At 42.3% G+C, this 13,160-nt stretch overlaps 2 protein-coding genes across 2 annotated transcripts in view; both read left to right on the plus strand.

Moving 5' to 3' along the window:
• The window catches only part of mlf2 (myeloid leukemia factor 2), a 5,461-nt gene extending 1,872 nt beyond the window's left edge, over positions 1-3,589 (plus strand). The window contains exons 2-8 of the mRNA XM_035672694.1: positions 241-352; positions 474-509; positions 924-977; positions 1,102-1,230; positions 1,454-1,613; positions 1,776-1,990; positions 3,113-3,589. Coding sequence (XP_035528587.1) covers positions 241-352; positions 474-509; positions 924-977; positions 1,102-1,230; positions 1,454-1,613; positions 1,776-1,987 — 703 coding nt within the window. The 3' untranslated portion in view covers positions 1,988-1,990; positions 3,113-3,589. The remainder of the gene's footprint in view (positions 1-240; positions 353-473; positions 510-923; positions 978-1,101; positions 1,231-1,453; positions 1,614-1,775; positions 1,991-3,112) is intronic.
• A 1,027-nt stretch (positions 3,590-4,616) lies between these two features.
• On the plus strand, positions 4,617-9,495 carry LOC118336084 (gamma-enolase-like). Its single transcript, XM_035672656.1, has 13 exons — positions 4,617-4,694; positions 5,341-5,426; positions 5,638-5,733; positions 5,914-5,972; positions 6,057-6,126; positions 6,234-6,367; positions 6,453-6,675; positions 6,760-6,957; positions 7,607-7,683; positions 8,049-8,173; positions 8,258-8,366; positions 8,635-8,693; positions 8,900-9,495. Exons 2-13 carry the CDS (start codon positions 5,342-5,344, stop codon positions 8,967-8,969), a joined length of 1,305 nt encoding a protein of 434 aa, XP_035528549.1. The 5' UTR covers positions 4,617-4,694; position 5,341; the 3' UTR covers positions 8,970-9,495.
• The last annotated feature ends 3,665 nt before the right edge of the window (positions 9,496-13,160 follow it).

Below are 13,160 nucleotides of genomic sequence, written 5' to 3' on the forward strand. Positions count from 1 at the left end.
TATATATATATATATGTAATTAATGAAAACTCAACAACTGCTCTGCTAAGTATTATTTGGTTTAGTTTCAATATTTTGGCACGTTTTCCAAAGTGACACTTGTTTTGATACTTTGAGGAAGATACACATGTTTCTTTTACAAAACCTTTTTTTCCTTTAAGATAAGAAATTCACACTGAGTCGATTCACGAGAACTGATGTGAAGTCAGTGTAATCTGTGATTTCTGTGATTTCTTCTAGGGATCCATTTGCTGCTCACAGGCAGCAGATGAGGGTTCTGTTTGGACCATTTGGCATGGACCCGTTTGCCCTTGCACCCCAGATACAGGCACCTCGTGCACCACGTAGACAGGTAACTCTCTTAACTTTAAGGACTTATTCATGTGTTTTAAATGTGTCATGTGTTTGATATCGACATAAGTTTATCGGTTATATTTTTGAGATTTGAGTTTAAAGTCTACATTTTCTTTTAGGCTGGTCCGCTGGCCCCCTTTGGCATGATGGGAATGGTGAGTAGCTGCTTCAATACCTGCAGAAATAGAACTTTTCATATTACAGATTACACATAGATAAAGATACATGTACTAATATGTTGAAATTCAAGTTTATACTGATACATTATATGACCAAAAGTATATGGTATTAGCTGAGAAAATACACAACTTGTACTTGTCTCTGTTTGTTTTTTTCCACCTTAATAACAGAATTAGCAGCGATCAAACATGATTTGTCATTTAAAAATATGATTATATGAATTGTTTGCCACACAAAAGTGTGTTAAGTGCATCTTTTTGCTCTGACAGTAAGGGTTTGGGGGATTAAATAATGGCCCTAGTTGCACTGAACTGCCAGTAAACACTGTTTTAGAGGTGTTCCACTGCGTTTCATCAAATGAGACTTCCTCCTTTCATTTATTTTTGCAGGGTGGAGGGTTCATGGATATGTTTGGCATGATGGGAGAAATGATGGGAGGCATGGTGAGTAGTTCTGTCAACCAATTTCAGATAAACAGAAAGTAATTACCCTCCTGAATGAAACCAGTGTCTGAACATTACTCTAGTCTCACCTTCTGTTTACTTTTGTTTTTGGTTCTTCTTATAGGAAAGAATTTCCGGTTCACCAAACTGTCAGACGTTCTCCTCGTCAACAGTGATCTCCTACTCCTCTACAGACTCAGGGCCTCCTGAAGTTTATCAGCAGACCAGTCAAACAAGAACAGGCCCTGGAGGGGTGAGAATTATTACAGTATACGATTACTCTCCTCACTGGACATGTGGCCTTCATGCTTTGTTAGTCCGGGCATGACTGTGACATTCTGGCCTCGTTAACACATGAAATCACCAGTAATTGTAGTGACAATAAATACATCATGTACAGTATAAATATCATAGTTGTCATACAAACATTTCGGTCCGAGTTCGTCCAGAGTTCACAGCATCACTTCTCACCTCAGATCCGTGAGACGCGGCAGTCCATGAGGGACAGCGAGAGCGGCCTCGAGCGTCTGGCTATCGGCCACCACATCGGGGATCGTGCACACATAATGGAGCGTTCACGAAATCGCCGCACTGGAGACCGCGAGGATCGGCAAGACTTCATTAACCTTGATGAGAGTGAGTCACTGGGCCAGAGAGATAATGATTGTTTACTATTACAACTCAAAGGAAGCACAACGTGTCCACAACAATGTTATTTAATGAGCTGGAGGTTGATAATGCTGCAGTGACTTCAAATATGTTATTTGTGTCACTTAACCTGTCCACTGTTCCCACTAGGTGATGCTGCAGCGTTTGATGAGGAGTGGAGGAGGGAGGCCGTAAGATATGTTCCCCCGAATGCCCGGGCGCTGGAGTACGGCCGAGATCGACGGGCAGGAGGTCAGCAGCTGGCCCTTACTGCCCCTCCCAGCTCAACGTCCCCACCAGGCCATCGGCACGAGTCCCCCAGACACCGTCAGCCCCAAACCCGTCCACGTTACGACTGGTGAGAGGTAAGAGAGAGCACTGAGTATTTACTGCTGCTCAAGTTCAGCCTGACCCAGACAGTTTTAGCTAAAAACATGTGTATTTGTTTTGGGGAATATGCCGGCTGAAAAATAAGTAAGTACAGAAATGGAAAAAATATTTTAGTGGTATCTATGCAACATTGTGATCATTACATATCAAGCAGTTTATTTTTTTACTATAAAAAACTTAAAAATGTATGTTTATGTCGTGTTTAGTATTAAAATATTTTCAGTTTCAACTCCTCAATTGTTAATATCATTATAGGCTTTAAAAATCCCGCATTGGTCAGGCTGTATTTCATATGTCTGCTTTTTTTCCTGAATTTAAGCACATGTAACAATGTTAAGAGGATAAAAGAGATGCTAGATGCAGACAATCCTTTGTCCAGATACTGTGTAATAAAAGCATTCCAGACATGAGATGGTCATAATTTTTACATTGAAGTGTTGGGTTGGGTGTTGCTTAGCTTATGTTAATCAATAAAATATCTCTGCACACCTAAATAGTGACAGGTGCAGCATGATAACAATGAGAGACTCCCGCACACTGTCTCACTTACTGCTGAACATTACGGTCTACACGACCTTCATCAGGTATACATATAAAGCTTTTAATGGAACCATTACAGCAGGTGTCATTTTACATTTGGATTTTCTTGTTATTGTTTGATCATTTTTACATAATTGATCTATTTAAATAGATTTCCATTTGAATTTGCATTTATTCTGGTTTTAGTGACCCTCAAACACCCACAAGAGGGTAGCCAACACTTGTAAAATGATATAACACTAGAACAATAGTGGTAAAAATGTACACCGTACAATAATTGTGATTTTGCAGGTCCATTGCATGTTACACTGTATGAGTCAAATAAACTGTATCACACTGGAAAATATAAATTTGGAGGAGTGGCATCAACTCGCTATCCATCTGTACCACTCTGTTTGCAAACATTTGTGAATATAGGTCGTAACAGGAGTCTCATTGTGAGAATTTTTGATGCGAGCTGTCTTTAATCAACAAACTGCTAAATTGGCTGTTGTTGGACGTGTCTCAGTGCGATCTAGGACCACCATTTTGGACTGACAGGTTGACTGTCCCTGCAGGTGTGACACTTGGCCGACCAGATGAAAGGAGTTGAGGGAAGATTTCCCCGATGCTGTGAACCACGCTGAAGATGGAAGTTGATGATCGTCACAACTGCCCGTCGTAAATGTTTGATATGACTGGACTGTCTTTACATAAACAACAAACACACACTCAACAAACCCCCCCCACACACTTGATAGTTACATTTACAGTTCTCCTTCTCCACTGTTACGCTCCACACACACACACACACACACAGACACAATGGCACCCTTGTGCAAACATGGGTATAACTACGCTCACTTTATATATACTCATTCTCAAAACTTGACGTGTTTTTGCCCACTGCACTAAAGTGCTACAGTATACAGTACATCTGCTGTACAGTCCATTTTATGTTTGTGAAGACACTAGTGTGTCAGTGAATTGAATTGTATACTGTTAACTAATTAATCTAACTAAATAAAAGTTCATTAAACATTGTTAGATAATTACAAAATGTGTCTCTGTTGTGGTTGTTTGAGATTGAATGTATTTAATGTGTATTTTATAAAAAACAAAGGTTTGTTTTGGCTCCTCTGTCTGTATTTAATCTAATTCTGCTGCTGTATAAACAAACAAATCAGCCATACATTTATCCCCCCATTGCATGTGCTTGTATTCGTTTGCTCCCCTCCACCCAGTGCCACTATGTCTTCAGGTCATGTGACATCCAGATGGAGCACACAAGTGGAGCAGCCAATGAAAACCATTCTTTCTTTTGACAAATCACTCCCATAGCAGGCTCTCTGCCTGCCTCCGTCTGTGCTCGCTGTACCTTTAATTACATCCACGACTATTTTTAAATGCACATCCTCCCCCCAGCATGCACTGCTTTTGTCACCTGTCTTACCTGTCTTCTTGTCTCCTTTAATCCCCGTCATTCTCTGAAGTTACCCAACAAGGCATCTCACTTTGTGCATCTGCCTTTGCTTAGATGTATCCTCCTCATCGTTTCTTTGTTTTGATATTTTCTGCCTGTCATCCACAACTAAATATGCAGATGTGTGTTTCCATTACTCTAGCAAACCCTTACTTTTACGCCAGTTATGGCATTCTTTGCAGGATGACAGAACCTCCTGCATGCAACCACAAATTACCTTTTCATGTTAGCGCTTTGCTGAGACAATATTTGCACACATGTCATGAGTGCTGCTGTAGTTAGATGGCAGACGAGCAGATGTACGCTCAGCAAGCAATGCCAGACAAATGAGAGGACTTGTAGGAAGTCAGGAAGACGGTGTTAAATGAAAAGGTTGAAAATGGAGCCCACTGAGAAAGCTCTTTCTTTTCCTCAGACATTTTATTTACATGTGTCTTCACTAAAACAGAAAAAAATATCATGCAAGCCCTGTTATTCCACTCTATCCCCCTTTTTTCTCCTCTCCCACTTTGGTTCCCTCCCCTCCTCTCTGCATCCTCCAATGACTCACGCTCCCCCTCCCCCCTGTGTGTCATATGTTTTCACCCCTTCTCCTCCCACCTCTCCGTCCCTCTGTCTCTCCCTCTCATTCGCCCACATCCGCTCACTTTCTCCACCAGGCTTCAAACACGCTGCAGGTAATGTTTAAAAAGATTGATCTATTTCTTCATACCCTCCATCCCTCTTAGCCTCCCCTATCCTCCTCCTCCCCCCTTCTCATCTCCTCATCTCCTCTCGCTGTGTGTTTTCTCACCATTTCATCTCTCCATTGGTCCATATTCATATTCACTGACTGAAACAGCACAGAAAATTGAACTGTTTGGTGGTCCGGAACAGGTTGACAGTAGATTAATAAATAGGTATGCATTATTAGCTTTTGATAAATGTTTCCTTCTCTGTGTATATGTGTTTGTGGGTGTGTGTGTGCCAGTGCCAGCATCTTCCTAGGGAGCATCTTTTCCACAGCTCTTCATCCCTAAGGCTGCGTCACTATCATCACAATGTGTGTGCATGTGACGAAGAGGAAGAGGGGTGTGAACCCCTTGTGACTAATGTGAAATTGAAGCACCTCAACACCGCTGTTAGCTAAAATGAAATGCGTTTTTGGCGTTTGATATTTTCATCCTCATCTGTCTCTCTGCTACCCCCATTCCCTTGCTCATGTACATCCTTTTTTTTTTTTTAAAGAGGCAAAATCAGATGGTAGGACTGCAAAATGAGCACTGAGTTGTAATGTGCAGTAGAAATGGTTAAATAAAGCTAATGTTTTCTTGCTTTTTACAGGATGTCCATAGTGAATATTGTTGCCAGGGAGATCCTGGACTCCAGGGGAAACCCAACTGTGGAAGTAGATCTGCATACCAGCAAAGGTTAAAAAACATAAATCCATTAAAAAGAATCACTCACGTACTGTATTTGTGACCTTGTCTGATAATGGGCTTGACAATCTAATCTTAACCTCAAAGGTTGTATTCACACAAGCTTCCTTTTACCTTTTCCACCCCTCTCTCTGCCTCTTCAACCTTTCACCGCTAAACATGTTTCTCTCTCCACCCACCAATCTTCTTTTCTCTATTCCAGGTCTGTTTAGGGCTGCTGTGCCCAGCGGTGCATCCACCGGCATTTACGAGGCCTTGGAGCTCCGGGATGGAGACAAGACTCGCTACAAGGGCAAAGGTGAACACTTAAGATGCATCTTAACAAGATGCATCGTCTGCGCTTCTGTCTCTTTTTTTCCCCCACCGCGTCTCTTCTCTTGCTTTGAACATTTTCTTTGTGGTTTTGTGACATAAATGTGGTCTGACAGTATTCGTTTTCCATGGATCCAAATATCTCCTTCTGTCCTGCTGTCTTAAGGTGTAACCAAAGCTGTTAGTCACATTAATGAGACCCTTGGACCTGCCCTCATGCAGTCTGTGAGTAGCAGTGCAGGATTTGATCAGTTTTAAGCAGAAATGGTCAAACAAGAATAAAGAACTGACATTTTGTTTTTCTGTCAGGGAATCAGTGTGTTGGAGCAGGAGAAACTGGACAACGTGATGATTGAAATGGACGGCACTGACAACAAATGTAAGCCTCAATCATATCTCATGTACAGTGATGGAATACATGTGCAATGACCCAGTGACCTTGACTGCATCCATGTGCTTATGTGACTGCTTCTGTGTTTCCCCCAGCTAAGTTTGGGGCCAATTCTATTCTTGGAGTATCACTGGCCATATGCAAAGCTGGCGCAGCAGAGAAAGGTGTCCCTCTGTACCGTCACATTGCTGATCTGGCAGGAAACAGAGACTTGGTCCTCCCAGTTCCTGTAAGTCATTGTGCAAAAATGGAATTCTTCCAAACACAAAGGCCCGAATACAATCTCATCTGGCTTCATCTGTGTGCTCCCTCAGGCTTTTAATGTGATCAACGGGGGCTCCCATGCTGGTAACAGGCTGGCTATGCAGGAGTTCATGGTACTTCCTGTAGGGGCGGAGTCTTTCCGTGATGCTCTGCGTGTGGGGGCGGAGCTCTATCAGACACTCAGAGGTGTCATCAAGGAGAAATATGGTCAGGATGCTACAAATGTGGGAGATGAGGGAGGGTTTGCTCCTAATATACAAGAGAACAGTGAAGGTAAACACAGCTACAGTGTAAAACAAAAAGTCCTTTCCTTAATTTCCTTTGGTCACCTTTCATCTTGCTATTTCTCTCCGTCAGCCCTGGAGCTGATAAAGACGGCCATAGAGAAGGCTGGCTTCACAGACAAAGTGGTGATAGGGATGGATGTTGCTGCTTCAGAGTTTTTCATCGAGGGCAAGTACGACCTGGACTTCAAGTCCGCGCCTAACGCTGCCCGCAACATCAGTGCTGATGAGCTGGCCAGCATCTACCAGGGCTTTATTAACAACTACCCAGGTGTGTATTCTGATGAAAATGTGTCTGATTTGGGGCAAAGATGTGCCAGAAATAAGTCATTTTTATCTAACGGCTGTTCTAGTTAAATAGATAACATCATATAGACAACTCCTATTCATTGTGGACCTTTAAAATAAGGGAAATGTATTGATTTCCAGGCTCGTGCAAAGACAAGTGGTCAGTGTTAATAGCTGATTGAATTTCTATCAGTAAATTGACACACCAGCCTATTTTTGACATTTCTACATTTGCCATATTTCTTTCAACACCTATTAGACAGATAAAGTAAGAAAACATGAGAGCTTGATGTCTCCACAGCCTGGTCTCTCCTCCTGACACTCGGGCCTGTTAAAGAGGTTTTAATTATGCGCTACAGCGCACATTTGGCAGGCAGGGACCTACTCTGATGTGGCTCTTTACCCTGTCAATGGTGTGCTTTCTGCTTGTGTGGGCAAGTGTGTGTGTGTGTGTGTGCATATGTGTTAAATGTGAGTGCATTTTTAAAACATTACTCCTATTTGAACCTTTATTGGCAATGTCACCAGAGCTCTTAGTCGTAAGTGACTAATGAAAAAATTAAGGGTTTTCAAAGCAGGTGGTAATATTACCTGTGCAAATAAATGATCTTACCCACATCTCTTTTCTCCAGTTGTGTCTATTGAAGATCCCTTTGACCAGGATGACTGGCCTGCTTGGTCACAGTTCACAGCGTCAGTAGGCATCCAGGTAAGATATCACACTGTGTCCTTGTTATGTGGAAGGGAATTAGTTCAGAGGATCCTTTAAGTAATGCACTTCCATTTAAAAAAAGGGTAAAAATTGTTGTAGAGGTCGTGATGTCCTGATCTTTAGCAATAAATGCTTTATTCTTCAGTTTCTGTAATGAAACTCAATAGCGTATTTCATTGACTCTCTTGCAGGCTGATCTTCGTGTGCAGAATCGGTGGAGTTTAATATCATTGGTTTATGGATTTACGTATATATGTAGGACAAACGTTAATACTTTCTGGGCTGAGTAGACTTGATACTATTACTCTGATTAACAAGATGCAATTCGATCTGTCTGTAACTTTGTTGTGTACATTGTGCAGGTGGTTGGAGACGATCTGACGGTCACCAACCCACGCAGGATACAGCGAGCTGTGGAGGATAAGGCCTGCAACTGTCTGCTGCTTAAAGTCAACCAGATTGGCTCTGTCACAGAGGCCATCAAAGCGTGAGTTGATTTTGTGTGTATTTGATGCATAGACAATCACGTGCCTGCATGTGAGATCAAAGCTGTACTGCCCCTGCCTCTCAGGTGTAAGCTGGCCCAGGAGAACGGCTGGGGTGTGATGGTGAGCCACCGCTCAGGAGAAACAGAGGACACCTTTATAGCTGACCTGGTGGTTGGTCTCTGCACTGGACAGGTAACACACACACACGCGTGCGTGCGTGCACAACACAATGGGAAGGGTTTTAACAGAAATAGCTCAAGTATAAGGTCATGTAGTAAACAGAAGTGGAAAGTAAACCTTTTTGCAATATAAATTATATTATTAAATAACTAAGTCACTGAAATCAGAAATGTAATAAAAAAAAAAATCTGATAGTGAAAATTACTGTAAGTTGCTGTCCGAATACCAAGTACCAGTAATGCAGCTTCCCTGTGGTTCTTTGTATTTTTTTCTCCTTTAGATCAAGACTGGAGCTCCCTGTCGATCAGAACGTCTGGCCAAATACAATCAGCTCATGAGGTTTGTATTCGTAGCTTGATTTGTATATTTGTGCATGTATAGAAATACATAAAGAACATCTTCAGCATCACTTACAGCACTTTTATATTTCTCCTCTTCTTTCCTTCTTTGTTTCATCTGCTGTTGTCTTTGTTCACATTATTTCTACCTGCTCTGCATCTTTCTCTTTCTCTTTCTCTCTCTCTCTCACCTCCTCTTCCTCTCAGGATTGAGGAAGAGCTGGGTGACCAGGCCCGCTTTGCTGGGCACAACTTTCGCAACCCCAGTGCACTTTAAGCGTCGTGCCATTAGCAGTGGTACACAAGAAAGCGCATATACACACAGTCATGTTATATCTCTCACACACACACATAAATGAGATAATGACACCTGTTTCAGCAAAGCTCTAAATACACTAAGACACACTTTAAAAGCATTAAGACTAATTTGTTTTCAAATAACCATAATGCACAGATAATGCACTGTAACTACAGTATATTGACCTGATGCTTCAGCAAGTGATTGACTTAATTGACTACAGCCGGCTGCAGCAAATCCTGAACAAAGCCTGGAGGAAAACATCATCGTGTTTCACCTCTCAGCCGACGAGCACTTTCCCTGATTGTTAGTTTCATTCTCTTTCCAGACCCCTCTGACTGTCTCTCTCACTGCAGAACTGTTTTGATCTTTTGTGTCCCTGTTGTTTCCTCTTCCTCCTGTTCCTCATGTCGTTTTTGATGTGAACACTCAGCAGCTTGCCACACAAATTGTGTCTGTTACTTTGTCTGTCTGAGGTTAAGCTTAATAAAGAAATGGATACATGTTAACTCGAACCCAAGTTCTCTGTGTATTTGTTTAAAGGGGGATGCTCTGCGGGGCTCTTCTCTTGTTTAAATAATCACTGAATATAATATGGCTGAAAACCAGAAAACCATCTCTGCAATGGTCTCTAGAAAGTAGGAACATACAAGCATGTTGCACCTCTGGCCACACTAAATATTGATGCTACAGCAGTTGATTGACACCTCTTTACAAACAAAGAGAAATATAAAATGGTAAGATTCTGCAATAATATTATCCCACAGGGTTTTGGTGATCATTTTTCAAAGGAAACCTTTAGAAATCTGTGGAATTTTCCGAATTTTCTGCAGGAATTTAGAATGATTCCAGCTAAAGGAACTAAAGCATTGATTAATTTCCACCTTTCATACGTCTGCATCTGCAGGATGGCAACAGCAAAGACATGTGTTAGGACCATTAAAGCCACAACATAAAATACAGGGTATAGTCAGCTGTCAGAGGCAAACACCTACTGTGAAATCAATGGCAGATTTTTTTCACAGCCAGGAATATTGACATATCATAGCAGGACAGGTGTTATTGGTGATGGCTGATTTCCATTTCGGTGTTTCAGGTCCAAGGTCCCTATATTGTGCATGCTGCTTCACTTACTGGCATGGTTACTGAGAAACTAAAACTGAGCCATTATTAATGTTTCACCTGTTTTATTTCTGCAGTGACAAGTCAACATTTCTGCATCAACTGCCTACTGAAGAGTCCCACAGGCTTAAAATGATTCAATCCACAGAGAGCAGTGCAGCAATTATTATTGTTATTATTATTATTATTATTATTATTATAGTTCTTGTAACATAAACGTAGTGTTTACAAACTGCTTTAAAATGTGCTATTTTAACATAAAATGATGAATAAAAGAACATTTTAATACCAATTAAATGCATTAAGTGTGTTACATATGAGTGAAATGAGCCACAGATAAATTGGTATATAAACAAAGAACATAAATCCTTTGTGTAGGATAGTCTACATGTTACTGAACTATTACATATTTAAAACGTAGTGATTAGACATTGTGATCAGCTGTCACTACATTGTAACGTCGCGCGGCTGCAGATCGATGATCAGCTGCACGCGCCGGTCGTTACACTCACTCGGGCGGCAGAGGGAGCGCGAGGCGCGACGAGCCTCTCCGCTCCTCGTCGAACCGGGCTGACGGTGACGGTGATGAAGGAAGGCTGGAGCATGCGCATGCGCACCGGCTACAGTCTCCGGCCCGGGTTTCCATGGTTACCACACAATAGGAGACGGGACAGGGGGCTGCGTGAAGGGGGGAGAGAGAGAGAGAGAGAGAGAGAGGGAGGGAGGAAGAACACAGCAGCGGAGCGAGGGTTGAGGAGGAGGGGAGGAGGATGGTCGGCCAGAGCCGCTTTGACTGGAGCACACACCGCTGCAAAGCCCCAGAGCGAAAGAGGCACGGCAGACAGACAGGGAGGAGAGACAGACAGGCAAGACAGGAGCTGCAAGGAAGAACAAACACAGCAGACGGGCACGATTTAATTGCCCATTTGTTAATTGTTTAATTAGTCCCAAAACGAGTTTGGGGAGGCTTTCTTTGTCTAAGGTCGCCTGACATTGTCATTAAAAAACCCTTCACAGCTTACTGGGACCTAAAAAGATCATCTCTTCTCTCTCTCTCGCGGGGGTGTGCCCACCGTCCTGGGTGCGTTCCTTGTTTTTTTTTTTTTTTTTTTGTTTTAAGTGTGATGGCTTAAGAAACAAAAGAAAGACCCTATTGGACTTCTCGTTCCTTTCTTCGGTGTTACACGCGAGATAGAAGCCAGAAGAGCGAGTTATTCAGTCTGAAGCAGGAGCCTCTTCTCTACAGTAAAGGTGACTCTGGAGGGACTAGGCAACAGAGAGAGAGGAAGGGGAAGAGAGACCGCTCCTCTTGGATCCCTCCTGTTCAAGTGAGTTTTGCCCTCTCTCTGCGCTCCTCTCTTCTCCTCTCCCTGCCTCATACTCCCTCCTTCTCCTCCTCCTCCTCTCTCCTGCCTCCTCCTCTTAGCCTCCCCCCTCTCTTGCTCTACCTCTCTGCGTCTCATGCAAATCCACGCCGTCTCCTCTTCTCCCTTCCTCCACCCGAGCGTGCATCCCCTTCTCTCCGTGGCTCACCCCCTCCGCTAAAAAATTGTGACTGTAAGACCGGGAGAGGGCGAGAGAGAGAGAGGAGAGAGAGAGAAGAGAGAGAGAGAGAGAAAAGAGAGAGAGAGAGAGAGGACAGAGAGAGAGAGAGAGAGGACAGAGAGAGACAGGAGAGGGAAAGACTGTCCCTCCAGGAATTCTTTTCTTTGATAATTTTGCTTTACAATAAATTAAACTGCAGATTAACACAATGCAGCATGTTTTATTCATGTATTCCAAAAGATGAAAGACTGAGATGTAGTTTTATTCTCCATTAGAAGTGTACTGAACTCTGTGCTTCATTCAACCTGTTTGTTGTTCGAATACCTTAAACAAACCTGGACAGTTTTACAATCAAGTATTGTTAAAAAAAATTATAGTTTTATACAAAAAAAACAACAAACTTTTTATTTTATTTTAAGTGCCACATTTTCCTTGAGTTGAGTTTCATCTTGTTAAAAGGCATAAAAGTTCTGCAAAGTCACCAAACAACTCAGCAAATCCTGGAGAAACAAGAGAGCTTGTTATGTGAGAAGAGAGAGACAGTGGCAGAGCGACAGAGCAGCAGAGAGAGAGAGAGAGAGACAGAGCAGTAAAGAGAGAAATGTGTGTTCTGCTTTTGTGTTTAGACTGTCATTGCATGAATTGTTACTGTACAAGAAAACAAACACATTGAAAACACTGACGTCCACCACTCAGAGGGAAACCGTTTGTCAACCAGAGAAATCCTTCCAACTGTGAACTGTTAATGAGAGTCACATTTTTGTGTCATCAGAAACAGCAGAGAGCTGGAGTGGTGCATCAGAATGAGGGAAAACTACTCATTAAATACAGACTAGTTGAATTTGTCTTTGACTGTCAAAGCCACAATTACCTCACAAAGAAGTGCCAAAACCTTTTAAGCACACATCGCTTGATTTAGCTGCGTCGTTCTAACTGCAATTAAAAAAAAGTAAAACAAATATTGTCAAAACCTGAGATGGCAAAAAAAAAAAAACTGCAAGATTCCTGGTTTCAGTATTTAAATACGAACTAACAGATATGCAGACTCTCTTTTTCTGGCCAAGACACAACTTTAAGGAACGCTGCATATGTCAGTGTTAAGATTTATGTCCTCAGGGGGGTTCAGTGTGAGTGCCACGCTCAGTCCAGTTTTGTAGTGTGCCCAAAAAACTAACAACCACAAACGAGACTGAACTCTGCTCATGAATTAGAGTTGTAAGTGGTTGTTAGATTGAGATGTTCTTCTACACAGAATAAATAAAGGTGAATCCACATTATAAGCAACTAGAAGGATTATCAGATATTATTTCTGGCCCACTGAGATTATCCTTTAACTTCTCTAAATAGCAGCGTCTGGCAGCTGCTCAGTCACAACAAATGTGTTCCACCTGAAGTGTGATGTGCGTTACTGATATGGAGATTGAGTCCGTGTCACCGGGGACACGACAAGCTGGCTGGATTCAAACGTTCATTTCACCTGAATGCGACTCCATCCTTTGTGTT

The sequence above is a fragment of the Morone saxatilis genome, unplaced genomic scaffold (genome assembly GCF_004916995.1).
Source record: "Morone saxatilis isolate NCDOM2014 unplaced genomic scaffold, NCSU_SB_2.0 Contig24, whole genome shotgun sequence".
Taxonomy (NCBI): Eukaryota; Metazoa; Chordata; class Actinopteri; family Moronidae; genus Morone; species Morone saxatilis.

What these genes read in the sequence shown, in the direction of transcription:
- LOC118336084 (XM_035672656.1), top strand. Translation starts at nt 5,342, where the DNA reads ATGTCCATAGTGAATATTGTTGCCAGGGAGATCCTGGACTCCAGGGGA. An exon ending in GACTCGCTACAAGGGCAAAG is followed by an intron (nt 5,734 to 5,913) that starts GTGAACACTTAA and finishes TGCTGTCTTAAG; the next exon opens with GTGTAACCAAAGCTGTTAGT. An exon ending in TATACAAGAGAACAGTGAAG is followed by an intron (nt 6,676 to 6,759) that starts GTAAACACAGCT and finishes TCTCTCCGTCAG; the next exon opens with CCCTGGAGCTGATAAAGACG.